At 38.5% G+C, this 18,894-nt stretch overlaps 2 protein-coding genes across 2 annotated transcripts; one reads left to right on the top strand and one right to left on the bottom strand.

Annotated features, from left to right (window-relative positions):
• Window positions 1-7,580: 7,580 nt before the first annotated feature.
• On the top strand, window positions 7,581-7,862 carry Smp_179460 (hypothetical protein; the record flags this gene model as incomplete). The annotated part of the gene is made up of 1 exon (XM_018789033.1): window positions 7,581-7,862. One exon carries the CDS (start codon window positions 7,581-7,583, stop codon window positions 7,860-7,862), a length of 282 nt encoding a protein of 93 aa, XP_018654516.1.
• Window positions 7,863-10,759: 2,897 nt separating this feature from the next.
• Window positions 10,760-18,219, bottom strand: Smp_102840.1 (putative 30s ribosomal protein S2 (prokaryotic and organellar)). The gene is made up of 3 exons (XM_018789032.1): window positions 17,770-18,219; window positions 12,315-12,661; window positions 10,760-11,339 (listed from the first exon to the last, which is right to left on the bottom strand). Exons 1-3 carry the CDS (start codon window positions 17,801-17,803, stop codon window positions 10,953-10,955), a joined length of 768 nt encoding a protein of 255 aa, XP_018654515.1. The 5' UTR covers window positions 17,804-18,219; the 3' UTR covers window positions 10,760-10,952.
• Window positions 18,220-18,894: the final 675 nt, after the last annotated feature.

The raw sequence follows: 18,894 nt of genomic DNA, 5'->3' as shown, positions 1-18,894 counted from the left end.
GAACAATGTGGCAGTATTGTACCGGAATCGGGCATTACCGGTCATTGTCGATAGTGCCGCTACCGAAATGTCGCCACCTGTTCATCTGTCAATGAAACAACAGCTTCAGTAAGTTGTAATTGTGATGATGAAGGAAGGTGACATAGCCGTAGAAAAGGCCAATGAAAATCTAGACACCTCTCGGGCGTACATTCCTGAAGTTTCTGGACACAGGTGTGTACTATCATATTGGACTGAAATTCAACTTGCTGAGGATTTCAGAAATTTGGCTACGCAAGATCAGTTTTAGCTAAATGAAATTGCAACTCAACTTCGATTGCCTGTCCTTTTTCAGAGGCTCTAGCAAACAGTTATGGCCCACTATAGGTTGTTTCGCAGCTCTATATATTAGTGAGATATTGACAGTTGGTATCTACGGTGGTGAAATAAAACCACCCCACTTCAACGAAATGTCTGCAGCAGTTGTAACCGGGTTAAAAAAGGCATTAATGTAGATAAGTGTCGATTGCATTTGACAGTAAAATTAGTAGCTGTTATTTGTGACACTCTAGCTCGTAGCAGAGTTGGGTATGTTGTTGGGCGAAATGGTACAGTTGCTTTTGACAAATGTGAGGTCGTAGGGACAAGATTGGGTGATCGAATGACTTTTCCCAATGGTGAACACGACTTGAGAGGTGATGAGACTTTTCGTAGAAGGTCCGAATCTAATAACCATCGTGGTAGGACTTCACTAGAAGATCTGCCCCTAGCTATGCTGAAAGCTTTTCTGTCACAACTGATGCACTTGATATATTTAGGCGTCACCAAAAGACCAGTTTCCTTGTGGATGGATCTAGTCAATAAGCGACTACAGTGGTGGATCAATCTATTATCACATCCATCAATGTAAGCGTAGAGTGTTGTAGACAACACACGGATTGTGACTTTCAAAAGAAATATCGTTCGATACATGAAGCTTTTGTTTGCAAAGCAAATAAGTTCAGATTGTTTTTGATGAATTGTTGTTCTCGGAGCTGGATGGTTTGGTCGTGGGGCTTTCATCGTCCTTCTGAACGACATCATCAGCACAAATTTCGGATGGAAGTGAAGTGTTCGAATTCCTCCACAAGTAGTTCACAGCTTATTTTGTACACCTCGATGTGCTGATGATGTTCATAAGGACGATAAAAGCTGCACGACCAAACCATCCAGCTCAGAGAAAAAAACTCCATGCATATCATCGACGTCAGCTACAAATTGCGTCCACCATCTCAGATTGTCTTTGTTGTGCTTAGGTCCTGTAGTACCTAATAATAAGTCACCATTGCTGTCGTTCAGAAACTTCCAACTTATATCATTATCTGTATATTTATTATCACACCCGAAGTTGAACACTGTCTTCTCAAACAGTGTTCGCGTTCATTTGAATAACTTCGTATTAGGATTCGAAAGCTATAACGATAGGGAACACTTAGTTTTCAATGTGCATAGTTTAAAAAACATTGTTGATGACATCATTGAACATGGTATTCTAGGTTTACTTTCTACTTCTCCTTCAAATCTTACATGCGAAAGATCAGGCGTTTGGTACACTGAGGATATACAGCAGCTGAAAAAGTTGCACAGAGATATACTGAGGAAGTTTACTTTCAAAATATACCAGATCAGGGCATGTTAGACAATTTCACTAAGTCTGAGACCAGTTATGCTTTCTCAAAGGTGATCATTATTTTCAGAAACTCAAAGTTGTCCACTACAAGGTCTAACAACATTATAATTGCAAATGATCAACCAGGGTTCATCACATAATTTGTTGATGATGGCAGGATTACTTTTAGAGCATTCCCTTTCTTTACTGATCTTTTTTCCTCCAGTACTATAGGCTTATTCAAGTTTTCTATTGTAAGCCCCAAGTATACGTGGATTAGAACGACATATATACTTTGCAAGTGTATACGTACCCCGACACAAGATTATGAGGTTATCATTCCTCTATTACATTCATTTTCATGGACAGGGTGACACCATTTCTCAAGGCCTATTGCAATTGTAAAAGTTTAGCGTATCAGGTCTGCATGTTGGCCGTCGCTGTGGCATCGTTCAATTGTGAAGTTACTACGAATGTTCTGAAGTTCATGAATGCAATAATTTTTATGATTTCTAACACTATGGCACTGATTTTTGGCATCAGTCTCAACAATAAATCGCTACTCACGACAAGGGAAAGAAGAATATCTTAGCCATCCTTAGCAAATGGCATCTGAACAAGCAATTTTATGTCAAATTTATATTTGATTATCCTTTGCAATTAATTGTGACTATGATAGTATCATTCTAAACTATTGTTGCACAAATGTATATACTAATACCCGGTTTCACTCTGTATACTGTTACATAAATCTACATGTATTTATATGAGTGCACTAAAGGTTCATTATTATTATTATTACTTTTATCATTATTTTTCTTAGTTTTTATTTTTCACTCATTTATTATTTTTTTAAATTATTGGTTTATCTCTGAAATCTATATTCATTATACTATTATTATTATCATGGTTGGACCCTTTCACTAGGTGTTACTGAAGTGAAAGCTGCATGTATCACAGTCGACTTTCCAGTTGTCAACATTTTGACTGGGAACTTTACCCCCATAGCTAAGTAAGTATCTATTGATTACATGCTCATGAAGCCAATAATGGAAAACAGAGGTGTTCACACCACCGCCTTTATCTACTTCAACGACATTTAATAAATGTAAGTGTAAATATGATAGCAAAATTTTGCAATATGGCGACACCAAAATTATTCTGAAAGTAGTCAGTGGTCTGTCTAACAAGTTGGAAAAACTGACTGCTCACATCAAAAGCTCATCCATGGGTGTAAGGGACAGGAACAGAGACAGCATAGACACTTCAAGTTGAACATTCCCATTAAAAACACCTGAGGAAATGCGTACTATTTAGACTGCTTTGAAGGAGCACTAGTTTCATGGCTAGCTCGTAAGTTGTGACAGCTGTCTGTAAAATTTCAATTGGTCAGATTGTCCGGGGTTGTAAGTGATGATCTCCGGAAGTCAATCAAAGTATGTCTAGCTTACGGCCTGATTCCGTAACTGGCAATCACTTATACCTTATGTGGAACTAAAAATAAAATAGGTATCAGTAATCACAGATCCTATAAAACTATTCAAAGCAACTTCGTATCACAGTCGTAATAAATGCACAGATGTTCTGTGTTCACAGTTCGGAAGTGCAACCTATCCAAATAAAGAAATAACAGAAGTCATGGATGTTGCGAACCTGGCTTTCTTACATGACTCAAGAGATCAAGTCAATAAGCGTTGGTGGTGACCGAAAGAGATGATAGACTAAATATACTTTTGATCTGTAATTGAGTATCTATTTCTGATTTTGTATTAGTTTCTGAAAAACATTTAAAGTGAATTAATTATTTCCAGTTTATCATATTTCATCTGGCTTCTCAAGTACTAACGGACATCACTGTAAATTTTTAAATCACCAAACATTTTTATAATACAATTGACAAGTAATTAAAGTATCACACAAAATTATGGATTAAAAATTAAGACTGCTATGACATAAGACATTCTTTTATTTACTATTAGCGATTCCGATGCCTTGATACCGCGTTTCTAATGCGGAAGAGTAACGTTTTGAAGAACACCACGAACGGCAGTTCAAAATTAGCCTCGTACACACACTACAATATCCTGCATGGGTGTCGATGACTTGGTTGTTCAGGTTGTTGTTTTTAATACTAGAAGTAGAACCAACCTTGGAATTAGGCTTTCTAAGTTTTTCTTGACTGCTGCCGTTTGGAATGTAGGAAACAGAAGAGACTTCCTTTCTCTACCTTGTTTCTCTAACAGACTACCCTACTTCTGTTGGCCCACGTACTTCGATCGACACTGAGCTTATTTTAGGTAGTTTTACATCGATTTGTGTATCGGCCGAACGAATACCATTCAATGTCTTGATTATGCCTGCTAGTACTCCTTCTAACAGCATTAACAATTGTAATGACTTCGGAGATAGAGCTGCTTGCTCCCGAGCAACACTGCTGAGACACCCACAAGCAACTGGTTTTATCAAACCGTTTGGAAGCTACATGCGTTAGATTCGTATAAACTTCGTGATAACATCAATTGCAATCATAGCACTGCATGTCGCCTTCCACACAGTGTCAGCCTGCCTGAGTGTTGGCAGTTGCTTTCTCTGCACTGTCCGATTATCAATCAGAAAATAAGGGAATAGAAATGAAGGAAACGTGGAATACATAAATGGTTTAGTAAGCGTATTTGTGAACACAGGACGAGAAAGAGCGACTGTATGTGTCACCAAATGAGTGACAAAAAGAAAAAAGATTTAAAAAATATAGCAAAGCGGAGAAGGCAGATAAGCCAACTCAGTTTTATCAAGCGCCACTCGATATTTATAGTCAGACAAAAATAGGCTATAGACACGTGATAATAATAATAATATATTTCTGCAAGGGCAGGTACAAACCATTTTTACAGGCACGATCTACAAGTTACAACATATACTGGTTCGCAGTATGGATCACAAGCAGGGTTGATTAGTAAATATAATGCATAAAAGTTAATAGCGGTTCATTAGTTCAGATATACTTTGTATTCTTCAAAATATTCTCCGAAAGAGAATCGCGTCCGCGTTACACACCAGATCCAATCTCGGCAAAAGTTGTACTAGGATTTTGCTCGGGCTAAGTATTTATGTAATGCAGCTTTTGAAGTTTATAGTTGTTATAACTAGACTTGTGGAGCGTCTGGTGGGAACTATGACCTAGGGAAAGCGCCTACGTCGAGTTTGTTCCAGATGTCAGGAGTTCCTCGACTTCGAACTCAAAGCAAAATTCTGAAGTGCTGTTGTACCGCACTGAGAACGCGAAAGTGAAGCATATGACTCCATCCTGCTCCTTATTGATACTCCTAATATGTTAGAAATAACTAAAATCTGTCTTGTGGGAAGCATATTACAGAAGTTATATGGGGAACACTAATACGAAGCTTGTTGAAAATGGTATTTTGAAGCAAAACTCATACATCTAGTGGGTTCTCCTCGATATTTATTCACAATCTTATAACATTTTGGGGAAACCCATCTACATTCTGCAATTGAACCCCAATATTCTTCCCCATTTACGAGACATTCTGCACTACTTTCAGTTATCCACAATACCTCGTTCGGAAAGACCCCGGGATTACCGATTGTACAGAAAAGCTTACCGATGTAACAAAAAAATCCACAATTCGCTGTGCATCTATTCAGCGTTCTTCGATTAACTTCGCAAAATTAACCCATTTCAAAGTAATTAAACCACAGTTGGTAAGAAGAACCGGTCTGCCACTATAGATAAGCATTGCCGTAGTTAAATGATTGATGAGTTATAAACGATATTGTTTACTGAAGTTTAAAAATGCACGAATAAATTGTCTGTTCATAATAAGAGTCTTCAGCTTCTTAACGATTTTCATTACGTTTCCTTTTGGATTGTAAGTCCTCTGTAGTACCGTCTGAAGACCTGGAAAATACTACTTTAATGTATTAATAAAATTTATTCTACGTGGGTAGGCATACAATCAGGCTGTGGCAACGACTGTCTCACGTTCGTGGTGCAGTGCGCAAGGAGCTGTAGTGCCTGGTATTATCAAGCTCACATGAGTTATTCTTGCTTTTGGACAGACTGATTTATTCATTCTTTTCAAGTCGCATTTAACGGCCAAGCGGATACGCCTACCGGTTGTTAGTTCTCAGGTTTATGTCTCGTACCAATTTTGAAGAGAGGACTTACGATAACATTCTTCCAGTCTTTTGGTAATCGACTCTGGGTTACAGATAGATTAAAACATGTAATAAAGGGATTCGTGTTAAAATTTGCAAATTTCTTTAGTAACCTTGGATACCTTTCGTCGAGTCCCATGGATTTGTGTACCTCAAACTCATTAAACAGACCAAAGAAATCGAGTACTTTAATGGTCAGTGTGTGAGGGGGGGTTGCATAAACTAAGGGGAGGTGTCTCTACGGTATATACATTTCTAAAGTAGTTTGAAAATACCTGATCTTTACTATAGTCGTCCTTCACTAATGATGAAGCATTACTGCCTCTCCATAGTGCTGGAATGTTTTTTTCTTATTTTAGTCCTTGAATTTATATACGAATACAAACGCTTGAGACATTCTATAGATTCCTTAAGTTTTTTCTTCGTACAACCTTCTCAACATACGGAGGGTCGAGGCACAAGTACTCCGAGCTTCTAGATATTGAGATTTCATCTTTCCCACATTCTCCTCTTACGGATAGGTGCACAAACCTCCTTACTGAACCATAGGGGAGATTTTCTCGGACCCCTTGGTGTAGTTCAAGGGTTGTGGGGTGCACTAACTTGTAAGTACGATTTTCGAAATACATCTCAAGCTGTTTCAATTGGGGACTCTGGCTATATTGCCCAATCTACTGACGATACTGAGTGTAAAACATCTTTTAAACTCGCTATGCGAACGTCTTGGCTGGGTTGAGCTGATGCATGCTCGTTTTTGACAACTGTATGGAAGACAAATGACAGAACTTCATTATCATTTTTACGTAGAGGTGGCATGTAATTGAGGTTCGTCTTGTCACCCTCATAATGGGTCTGGGTCGTACCTAGTCGCTTCTTTCACATGTTGCATTTGGGCATATGTGATAACCGCATCAACTTGTTCCTGCTCCAAGGAATTTTCAAAAAATTCAGTTCTCAGATTTTTCCAGCCTGCTGTGGGTTCATTAAAGTCCCCTAGGATTAAACATCGACCACTTGATGATCAAGTATTGAGACCGTCTAGCTAAACCGCATTTACCTCACAGCTTGGACCGCAGTAGAAGAAAGCAACCAGCAGCTCTTATCCCTTGCGTTTTAAGCGGCTACTAACCTATTCACACTTTCCACTCTCATGAAATATACTGTTGATAATGCTAAGTGGGATAGTATTCCTAATGAACAGAGTTACACCCCTCCGCACTGGATCACGAGTGGAAACGCCGTGCTCAACATCCCCTGCAATCGCTAGCCAGATTAGATCAGTCTATCCACGATATATTTATAACCTATCAAATATGCATTCGAACCTCCTCGCTTTTGTTTTTGATTTCGCTTGGTGGGTACGATTCATATTGAATGTGTGACTCGTTGAAGCGTTGCCAAACTCCGAATACTGGTGGCATCATTCAATATCACTGTCCTTTAAAACAACGAGCGTCGTAAAATTCTGAATTTTTTCTGGAGATCTTTGCTACATATGAAGATGCTTGAGTAATACAAACAATCTTCTACGTTATTCGTCTTGAAAGTTGAAAAAAAGATCGACGTTCGTTAACTTAGAAAGGTTACAAAATAATACACAGAATGTTAACTGTGCGAAATATAGTTCAACTGCACTCAGTATTTCACAGAATATAGTAATCTCGTTTATTTAGGCAGCTAATGTAAGTCATCAGTGGAACTTGAAATCCTGAGCACATAAGTTCTATCATATCAATACTCTAGGATTAGTATAAGGCGGGATTCCCGACTTTTCAAAATGGCGATGAGAGTACGTTCTCGTATTCAGTTTATTACCTCTTCATTACAGGTTAGTGCACGATATTTCTCGTTACTGAGCAAACCTCGTGAAAAACCTGCGTTCGCTCATGAGCTCCAAAAAGCAATGGGAAAACTGGACATCGAGGGGAAACCTGGTGGGCTGTTGGATCCAATAAAGATTGATAACCCAGGAAGACTGGCCGTAAAAATGGTTGCATTTATGTGTCTGAGTTTCTTTCAGCCATTTGTGGTGACATACTTGCACTTACGGGGCGGTTGATTCACTTGACTTAATATTTATGATCTGTAGTTATACAAGTTAGAATCATAAAATGTTTGGTTTTTGTGTATTGTTCAATCTGAAATCCTTTTCTTTTGTATTAACCTTTTGAGTGATTACTTGGAAAATTCGTGTTACGTATTAACAGCATTTGCTTTTGATTGCGAGATCTAAAATTTGTGTGGTTACTACATGTTATTCTATGTGCACTTAGAGCATGATTGCTGCCAACATTGTCAGGCTACCTCGAAATGCATTAGATGAGTCGCGTGTTAGATCAAAAATTCACGTGTTTTTGCGTATAGTCTAGCTGAGGTCTAAAGGCAGGCTAAAAAGTCATTCAGCTTTTGTTTCTTGTGACGTCTACTTTGAAGTGACTAAACGTCAGCAGTCTAGGGTCTGTAATTATATGGCTTCTACATAACTTTCAATAATAACACTCCTCACATTCTACAGGAAATGCTGAGACTGATGTCTAAACATGACTTGCCATTGGGACCGCATATTTATTTAAAGAGGTCAAATGGGGATGATAGTATCTTAGCGATTAGATAAGTACCAGCCACACTAAGCTGTCTGGTGATATAGATGCCCATGCAAAGCTATGGCCGGGATACTTTTATCTCAACAATGAGACTAGTAACCGCGTAAGTTTTAAAACATGAATCACACGCCCCACCTGTGTGATGCGTTCCTAATTTAGTGATTATTGTAACGTATCCTATTTGTGTCAGTACGCAACTTCCGACGAGGGATGCTAGGTTTCGCATTTTGCTTCGACTCATGCTTCTGTTTACCTGTGCACAATGGCTGTAAGTGTTTACTTTTATAGTCATAGTGAGGTGTTCGTTTGACAACCTTCTACTTGTTCTTGTAAAAATAGTAATTTGATTTAGCCGTACAAAAGCGTCCTGCATAACTAATATATGAGTTATTTACACTGGAAGTAAAGTTGCTTCGACACAATAACAATAAAGTGGCTTCACTCGACCTTTTAAGTACTTAGCGGTTCCTGCTCTCGTTCCTACATTGAGAAATCTGTAGTTTTTGTGGAATCAATGTAAGATAAGAAAAGATGAGTCTGTGTTGATATGCTTTCACGAACTGGTTGCTTTTGGAAAACCAACGCTCTGACCATCCAGGTCCACTTAATCAACATTCTAAGATTCATAGAACTTGGTCACTGCTCATCGTTTGGCTGAAAACATTAAACTAAAGGTGTTATTATGGTCGACTTCCGAAGGTACTGGAACTTTTGAGACTATCTAACAGATTACTCATATCTTCACTGTCCAACTACTAGACTGCTGCATTCCTATGTCCCCGTAGTGCTCCTCCTTTCGGCCCTAGTTGTTAATTTACTTACCGTTTTCTACCATGTGACACATATATATCTGGTGCCCCCTCGTACCGACATTTGCGTTTAGAGAAATAAATTTCTGCCACGACCGCATTTCAAGTATAATCCTGAAGTTAGCGTGTTGCAGTCTAATAAATCATATATGTAAATTGATATGCTAGAAAGAGATGACAGTACTACCACTTGTTGTGTTTTGCCATTGAATTAAAGGTTAATCTAGAAGTGTACAACTTCAGAGCCAAAAGAAGTCAGTACTATTTTCGACCTTAGCCTCAAGCTTCACTTTACCAGTTGAAGTTTAGGTAGTTAGCGACAGCAGAAAAGTGGTATATGCTAGGGTAGACAGATAAAGAAAGTACTCACAAGTCGTTTTTAAGGTATCAATATGCGTGCTAGTCGCAACAGTATGCTATAGGCCGACACTAGCATTCCGATGGCAAAAAATACCTTGGTCGACCAACACTCGTCGGCTCTAAACGTGGACTGACACGAGGCCAGTCGTTAGAAGTATGAAATAGTTGTCAGGCCTTTTTATTCGCTAATGCTTTCACTGATGAGAATTGTTGGGCGGTATGCCGAATCTATTTCAGTAATTAGGTACGTACTGTCCTGCACTTCTGTATAGAAATTTATGACTTAAGCGGACATTTGCTTAACACACATAGATATTCATATCCCAAAGTTCCTTTCTTGGCACTGCCTGCTGAGGCGTATACACTTAAAGCAAGCAGTTACGTCACTATGGTCATTTTATCCTAAGCTAGCTTACCAATATTTGATCACTTGAATGCCTAAACGTATTACATATATTGCGGCCATTCAATAATATGGAGCTAGTAAGAGGACGTTTGGTAGTCAGTTGCTAGTGGGAAGCTCTCCAATGACGTTTTACAGATGTTTGCACTTTCTGTGTATGCAGTAGGGTGAATGCTTAGTGTTGTTTGCGTACACCCACATTTCTTTCCCAAATGCTTCGTAATTGACTTATATAATCCTCCAGTTTGATTATCGAGAGCAAAGTAATTGAGCTTGACCGTTCATTCTGAAAGTCTCGACAGCTTTGTTCAATTAACTTGTACTAACTGTGGCGTAGACAGTTTCTACTGTCCTGTAGAAAGATGATACTGCCAGGGAGTTGTAAAACATGACCTTTTAAAGGAGGGGGCATGAGTGGGTCAGTATGATTAGATCAATAAGGTTTTCGGAGCATTGCATATTTGTAAAATTACCAATTGACCGATGGTAGATCTATTCATGAGACGTTTAGCGGCTGGATACTGACGTAAAATCAGTGATATGTACTTTTAAATAAAGATCATATGGTGTTCAGTGCTGCTAAGATTGCCTTAGCTTTTCTTACGTGTAATCAAATGTTTCTGAATAGATAGGACAAATACAGTTCACAGCTGTGACCGAACTCTCACTGGGTGTCCAGTAGTAGGGCGTTGGCGAATTTCTAAATTGATTATTGGTATCGTGTTATACGAACATATGTCTTACAACATCAACATAAATTTAGCAAGGATGAGATATCGATAAATTACAGAGCTCTTTTCTATTGAACAAAAAGATGGTTTCCATTTTGGTGAAACTACCTACCAACTGGACGGATGAAAATAAATGGGCTTTGAGGTATAGCTTAGAAATCGAATATATATATATATATATAAGTTTATATAGCAGTTAATAATTTATTAGGCGATTGCTGATGTTCCCACGTTATCGGATGACTAAGACTGACGGTCTAGCTGCTCCTTTAATAATTGATCTCGAGTAGCGGTCTTTTTGCCTCTTGTTATAGCCTCTGCGAATAATGCACAAAACAAACGTACTGCTGTAGGGCTATCGTCGTTACCAGGCACAGGATAGCTAATTAATCTGGGGTCCGAATTTGTGTCAACTACACCAATGGTTGGGATGAGCATCTTTGCCGCATCTCGAACAGCAGAATGAGGTCTGGAGATTGAATTACAGGTACTGAGAAAAAGAATTAAGTCAGGGAGCCTCACAGAGTCATGAAAAACATCTGATGAGTTTGTAAATACTCCACCTTCCCATTTGCGGCAGTGAGAATACTCGCCGATATTTTCAGCAGTTTTTTCAATTAAAGGCAACATCTAGCAATAAAAGGATAAAGTACGTTAAGATTAAAATAGGCAGTGATAAGACAAATTGCTACAAAGTAAACTATGTGGCTTCGACTATGGTACAAATCAGCGGACAATTAATATAGTTGTGGGGATATATAAAGTTGACACAACTCACATCAAAACAAAAGGATTGATATGAAGGGAGTCGAATGCTATTAGTAACAGTGAGCCAGAAAGTAATAAGCTACGATAAGAAACCGAAAGCATATAACAGTATGATGCTAAGAAAAGAATTCATACCACTATAAGTTCCTAAGAATCATCACTTGGATTATTCAGCTACAGACGTTTGATTTGTGCAACAACCTTTGATTCTGAATTGGTCTATACGGATAAGGCAACAATAGATGACGTAAGGTTCAGGATGAGGATGTAACGATCCAGTTTACCACGCTTCACGTTAACACGTCAACGAGGACGACAGGATGAAAAACAAAAGAGGAAATAATGCGAACGGCGGCGCAAGACTGACTTCACCATCGGACCTTACGTTTTCTGCTTCTGGCTTAATCGCTTTTCAAACAACGTGTAGAACTCCCAGGGATAGAAGTCACATCCAGTATAGCTCGAAATATAATGGATTCAGGTTGTTCTGATACGTTTGTTATTCTTGCTCTAAAGAGATTCACGAATGGGAAAAGTTACGTAATATAGCTCGGTTCGTAAGTCAAAATAGACAAGCCAGATAACTGTATCACAATAACGCATGCGGTCGGGTAGAGGAAAACAATTTTTTAAAACAATACATTCCTTATCAACATGATACCATAGACTCGTTTATCCGAGGTGCGCTGCACCTCTGGCAAGACCGTAATTATTATTTGTTTATAAACTTAATTGGCTAAGACAACAACATTAATGGTTTATATACTCATCTTAACGATATTTTATTCCAGTTAGTAACTAAAACGTCAGTTGCAAAAGAGGAATTGATCTACTTACTTGTTTATTCTGGTGCATAAAAAGTATTATTCCTTGACGGTAGGCAATGTGGGCAGCGAAATTAAGTGCATCAAACATTAAGGAACATGTCTGTTGTAGATCAATTATGTCTATTCCCTGTCTACAACCGTATATGTATGGCTTCATGTATTCATTGCGTAACACCGATCGGTGACCCAAATGAACACGAGCTTGGAACAAATCCGTAACATTAACCAAGTTTTTAAGACCAAAATAATCAGAACAACTTAGAGGATCCTCGCAATAACTGGAATGTGGACAGTTGTTTTGTTTGAGTTTCTCAGATCCACTTGTAGTTACATTTTTCCTGAGGAACAAAAATGTTTCTAAAACCACAACAATGTATTAAAATATATCTCACAACACTGTGAATAAAAACAACAAAATGATTGACATTCTACGACTGGAAAATATCGAAATCCCCAAAAGCGGGTACGTGTAACAAGTGTTGTAACCATTTCAGTCAATGAAAAACCAGTCCACACTTACTTAGTAACTTATGTCTAACCTCAGTACTACTTATTCGATTATTGCACTGTGCATCAAAAATGCTTTGAAGAAGTCTCTCGTTGGATACTACTGATCTACGCACGTCTTCTATTTACCCCATGCTTGATAGCAATCAACTACAAGGAAGTGTTTACGTATAGTATACTTGCCATTTTGTAAGCAGACCAACATCACATTTTACGTAAATGAGGTTAGCGAAATCCAGAGGGACTTGAATTTGGACGGCATTTCGATATCCACTAGGACTAATGAGATTTCTAAGGTAAGTGGAGTCGTTCACGTGTTCAGCTCTTTCACTTGTTTTTCTCAGATTAGGGGTTGATATGCACCACTTCTAAAGAAACATTTTGTACTCAGAGAGAGAGAGAGAACTATATCGCGTGAATTCTCACACATTTGTTGAAAAGCATTCAAAAGATTGCATTCTGCTAGCGTTTTCGCCAAACAGAACTATGTTATTTGTGTACTTCGTTCACTGAGTGTCTTCAAACGGGACAGAAATTGCTGGAAAGTTATCGAGGAAAATGTTACTTCTAGGTACATATAGGACAGAATCTAATACAGACAGACAACCCTGGAAAACGTAAATTGAACTGGAAGTTCGCCACAAGCTCTAAATTGGATAACGAGTCATTAAGTTACCGTGTTTTTTGGTACACATAGTGACAAACACTGCCAAAAGGCTCTTTAGGTGAGCTTCGCTTTCCTGTCTAAGAATTGGTTATAACATGGACACATACATCGGCACAGGTTGCCACGTCATATCAGAACAAGATGAATATCAAAGTAGAGATGGTAGTATTATCAGTGATACTTAAAAAACATTGGTCATAAAGAATATAACTCCTCCAGTAACCCTTCTATTCAGTCAGCTACAACGTAAGACCAGGCACCTATATGCATCGGTTCAAGTTGCCATAGTCTCATTAACACAACAAGATGAACAGCGAATTCAGAGAAGCAGTTAATTTAATGCTAGTTCAAAGCCCGGATAAAGATAGTTAATTATGAGGTTAGAAACCCGATCCCGTAAAAAACAACTTTGCTAAATAACGCTAGCCATAGAGATTATAATTTCGGTCCAAGAATACGACTATGTATGTTTGCATTCTAAAAGCTAACGATGGATGAAGACTTCGTCAATGCACAGATCCTCATACCCGTGACCTGCTTGTTCCCCAAGCTTCATTTAGGTGTCAACGAGTATCAAAAGTATACCTTATAAACCAGTTAAAATGATTTGTTTTTGATTATCGAAAATGAAATTTTATTCCTGCTTAAAGATAGGTTACACAACGTTTGAGATCAGTGAGATGGGATAGTTTTGAGTTTCCAGGTCTCACTTTTATCTAATTATTTAACACATGAATAAGTACTCCAGAGACCACCTAAGGTTATTGCTGATCAGAAACAGGAGGGTTGGAAAACAGAATGACAAACCCACCTAGTGAAAAAATTACCTCACTAAACAAACTCCACCCAAAAATACATTTAAACTATACCCTGGGAGTTGAAGGGCTTTCAAATAAAGGTTATGACGTCCCGTGGTGAAAGCCGAGATTCTTTAGAAGCCAACAGCCTAATTTCCTTTCTAACAGACGAGGGAACAATCAATAGACGTACACGGAACGTCCGAGCGACCAGCGTCTGGGAGGGTTATTAGGATAGCAGCGGAAATGAGAAAATATAGTATGTGTTCAGAATAACTGGAACACATTGAGAAGAATCTGAGATGGAAAGAACTGTCACTTTATTCTGGACATAAAGGAGAAAATGCCGTCACAAATGGTGTTGCACTAACACTGCCCAAAGAAGCACGAAAAGCACCTATAGAATGGGAAACTGACGCCTGACGAATAACTAAGTCAGTCAGTCAGCTACAACGTAGGACCAGGCACATTTATGCATCGGTCCAAGTTGCCATACCTCGTTAGCACAAGATGAACACCGAATTCATAGAAGTAGTTAATTTAGTGGTGGTAGTATATAAGGATATAGTATAGGAAGGAAGTTATGAAGCAATTATAATCTCAAGGTTTAAGGGAAAATAAAGAGTGTATACACCTGCGCCATTGTGACCGATTCTGAGCCATGTTACCTAGAGTCTCCAACCATTGGTTACGATGATCACGCGGACCTCAACCAAGTAGTCTGCACCTACCAACTTGGCTCAGACTAGAAGTTAGTGACTTCATGCTCTGATGCCACGTTTCCGGTTTGACCGCCCCTAACTCTCTTCCAACGAATAACCAAACCATCTTTTAAAATAAAAGATTACAACGGATGTCATCCAGTGCTACGCATGTACCAATAAAAAAAGTGATGATGAAGACTAATTTTATGAAAGGCTGCAGCCTACATTACAGAAATATCTAAAAAAGCACCTGAATATTTTGATGGGGGATCTCAACGCCAAGGTCGGGATGGGAAACACCAGGTATGAAAGCATGGGGTGACATAGGCCGTGAAAAAGAAACAGGGATGGAGATACGCCAGTCAATCTGCGGAGTAAGGAGATATGAAAGAACTACATGACACAACCAAAAACAAACAAAAAAATATGGCAGATTACATCGACAAGTCGGAAACAAACAAGGAGAACCAACTACTAAGGGTCAAGAGCAGCGGAACAGGAGGGTAGAGCACTTTGAAGAGCTTTTGAGTGGATCAATACTACCGAACCTGTCGGACATCTAAGCACCACACACAAGCCTTCCTATGGGTGACACTATGGAGTATGCGAGAAGATTGTCAACAACGTACAGAACTCCTACGAGGGACTACACTGTGAACTCACGCATGAATTATAGATCACAAATTCATTCTAAATGAGGACTGGTGTCAGATAAGGCTCCCTACTCTTACCTTTTCTCCCGACAGCTGGTGATTGTATTAGGGAGACCTACAAATTTCAGGGAAATCGCAGAACACAATAGACGTCTTAAACGTAGATGGGTGATTTGAGCATTGCAGGTGAAGGATTTGCTGTCTCATACACAAAAACTAATAGAGGCGAAGACAGCCAGTGTGGCAGCGGCCTCCGTAGCAATAAGCCTTAGCGTTCACAAGAGAAAGAGCTAGATCCTGAAGTACGGCACAGCGAGCAACAACTAAACCACACTTGATAGCGAAGCTCTGGAAAAGGTAGGAGTCCTCACGTACTTGAGAAAGATCATTCCTAAACAAGGAGGATCTAGTGATGTCAAGGCACGAATTAACAAAGCATTGTTACAATCAAAGAATATCTAAGAGTCTAAACAACTGTCACCCAAGACTGAAGTCAGGATTCTCAACAATAACGTCAAAACAGTTCGACTATACGAAGCTGAAACTAAGAAACTACCGCCATCACAACCAAAAGATTAAAAATATTTACAAACAACTGTTTACGCAAGATACTTCAGACCCATTGGTCAAAGATCATCAGTAATAATCTACACTCCCAGGGAATAAACGATCTTTCAACTGAGGAAATTAGAGAAAGACGCTGGAGGTGAACGGGACGCACTTTACAGAAATTATTAAACTGAATAACAAGGCAAGCACTAACATGAAACCTCCAAGGCGAAAAGAAGGGTGGTAGATTAAAGAGCACGTCGCCGAAGTTTGGGGATGGACGTCAAGACCACGAGCAGCACTTGCCAACAGTTGGATCGGAGAGCTAAGGACAGAGTTGGTTGGAGATTATTAGTAATCGGCCTGTGCCTCAAGAGGAGTAACAGACTTAAAAAGTAAGGATATACATACAGAGAGAGCAGGGAACCAACATAAGTATGTCTCACAAATAATGAAATAAGATTACGAAATATAGCGGAAGGGAAGTGCAACCAAAAGTAAATAAATGAACAAAAATAAGTGGACAAGAATAGAACATCACAAGAAGTAGCTCAAATTAAATTCCAACCAGAAAGGAACTGGGAAGTGACAATTTCGTGATGATAACTCCTGAGAACTTATAGTATGTCTTTTATTAAGCTATGGTCAATGAACTACCATCTCTTATACATAGGTTTTGCTCATATTATGGCATGGTGAAATACAATGTTTCTCGAAAAATAATATGGTAAAATTCCACGGGGTTCAAAATCAAAACATTCTTTGGGTCTAGATTAATGGTTAAACTGATGCTATTTAACTGGTTTATTTCAAACAATATACAAAGTAGAAAATTATATATATATATATATATATATATATATATAGAGAGAGAGAGAAGGATTTTGAACATCTTAAAATATTAGGTAAGTAGTAACAGTTATACACTGGAGTTTAATAATATAATGATGTGATGCCAGAGTTATTACATATCGGAAATGATGATAGTTTCTGAGAAAATACAATCGAGCGTTTTGGAGTTTAAGTAAACTCTTGCGAAAAGTTACCATGCGATTAATATACACTGAGAAACCGTTTGTTTGAACTACGAATATCCCAGATAAATTTGTGGTATTTATACAATCATTTTCAATTGTTTACTTCACTTCGCATAAAAGGACTTTGAGATTCAAATATTAAATCCCGGACAGAGTAACTGTCTTGATGGATTCAAGAAGTTCCAAACCCTAGTTTATCAGACAGTATAAGACCAAAGCCATCCATACACTTAAAGATTATCGCAGCGACGTCTGACATTCATTTTATCTTCCCATGAATCTAGAGTGTGATTTCAAAGTTCTGTGAACCATCGAAGATGCCAGTGAACTAAAACCGTGTACATTATGTTTGGATATTATGTCCACGACAGCTGTTGGGATATAAAAAACATATGAAGAGATAGAAAATGTATACAGATCTTATGCTCAAAATTAGACTTTACACCTATCAGTCAAACAAACTAATGAGTAAGGACGTGAAATAAACTTTCGAAATAAAAATACGCGCCGGTAATAAAAATTTTAGCAAGGTATATGAAAAATTAACGTACTATAATAACTCTTCAAAAGCGTTTTATAAAGCATTTCAAGGTATATTGTCAGCTTATGTTATTAGGTGCTCGATCAGGGACCAGAGTATGCGACTTTGTAGCCAAAAGTGGACAGTCTGAATGGCAGAAAAAAAACTGATATGAGGTATAGCCAGTAAACAATATTCAGCACCAGTTGTATCCAAAGCTCCAGACAACACACAAACTAAGTGAGAAATTACATACTAACCTCGACTAATGATCGCCTTGCTCAGTGTAACTGGATGGTGGAATGATAGTTATTTACCCGTGAAATAGATAACTCCTAGAGTATGATTTATCAGTGTGTCGACTCATGTGCGTCCTCAACAGGTTGGACGCTTAAACCGAAAGACCCTGAAAACGGCCTGGGAGAATTTATACAAAGAAGTTAACAAACAAATCTCAGGGAGGAGTATGAGAGACAACTTACTAATGACTCTGTAGTGCCCAAAATGTCTGTTTCCCTACATAAATTGGAGGGTAAAAACGGTACAGTTTACTGGCAATGGATGGAAATGATGAGCTTGTGAAGTGCATCCTAAGATACTGAAGGAATCCACATCTTTTGTCAAAAGTCTGTATATGTTTTAACCTGTCTCTAACTCAAGGTGAGTAACTAGGTGACTGATAGTATGGTATGGTAAGTCCTGTCTTCTAAATGGCTACATGGTACTCAATGAATGTAATTAGCGTCGCTGTCAAGATTTCAGAGATTATTTGTTAAGTGTCCAGATAAACACCCGATACTCTCTGAAGAGCTGCATGGTTTGAAAATAGGTTATTAATCTCTTGCAAACTTAGTGGCTCGAAATCATTTGTGTGCTTCGGAACACCACAAGCTACCATTAAATATAGTCTTCATTAACTTCAGCAAGATCTTTGATACAGTTTCATACACCAAGATCCAACATCAGTTGAGCAATATCAAATTCGGTTAGAGTTTACTTCTGTTGATGTTTTTTTTTAAGTTGAACAAAAATGAATGATACTAACTACCTTCACGTTGTCTGGAGAGAAATGCTTATTAAAGTGCACAGGAGTACAGTCTTGGAACCATTGTTACTATTTGAAAATAACCTTTCTAGTTCTGTTATTATCAGCTTT

Source organism: Schistosoma mansoni, chromosome W, assembly GCF_000237925.1.
Source record: "Schistosoma mansoni strain Puerto Rico chromosome W, complete genome".
Taxonomy (NCBI): domain Eukaryota; kingdom Metazoa; phylum Platyhelminthes; class Trematoda; order Strigeidida; family Schistosomatidae; genus Schistosoma; species Schistosoma mansoni.
Note: the sequence above shows the minus strand (reverse complement) of the source record. Positions and strands in the feature narration are given on the sequence as shown.

Excerpts from the sequence above, each read along its gene's own strand:
- Smp_102840.1 (XM_018789032.1), bottom strand. The coding sequence starts at position 17,803 with ATGCTTTATAAAACGCTTTTGAAGAGTTATTATA. Across the intron at positions 12,662-17,769 it reads GCTTTTGAAGAGTTATTATA|AAACATTTTTGTTCCTCAGG; the intron begins GTACGTTAATTT and ends TTGTGGTTTTAG. Across the intron at positions 11,340-12,314 it reads TTATGCACCAGAATAAACAA|ATGTTGCCTTTAATTGAAAA; the intron begins GTAAGTAGATCA and ends TTTTATTGCTAG.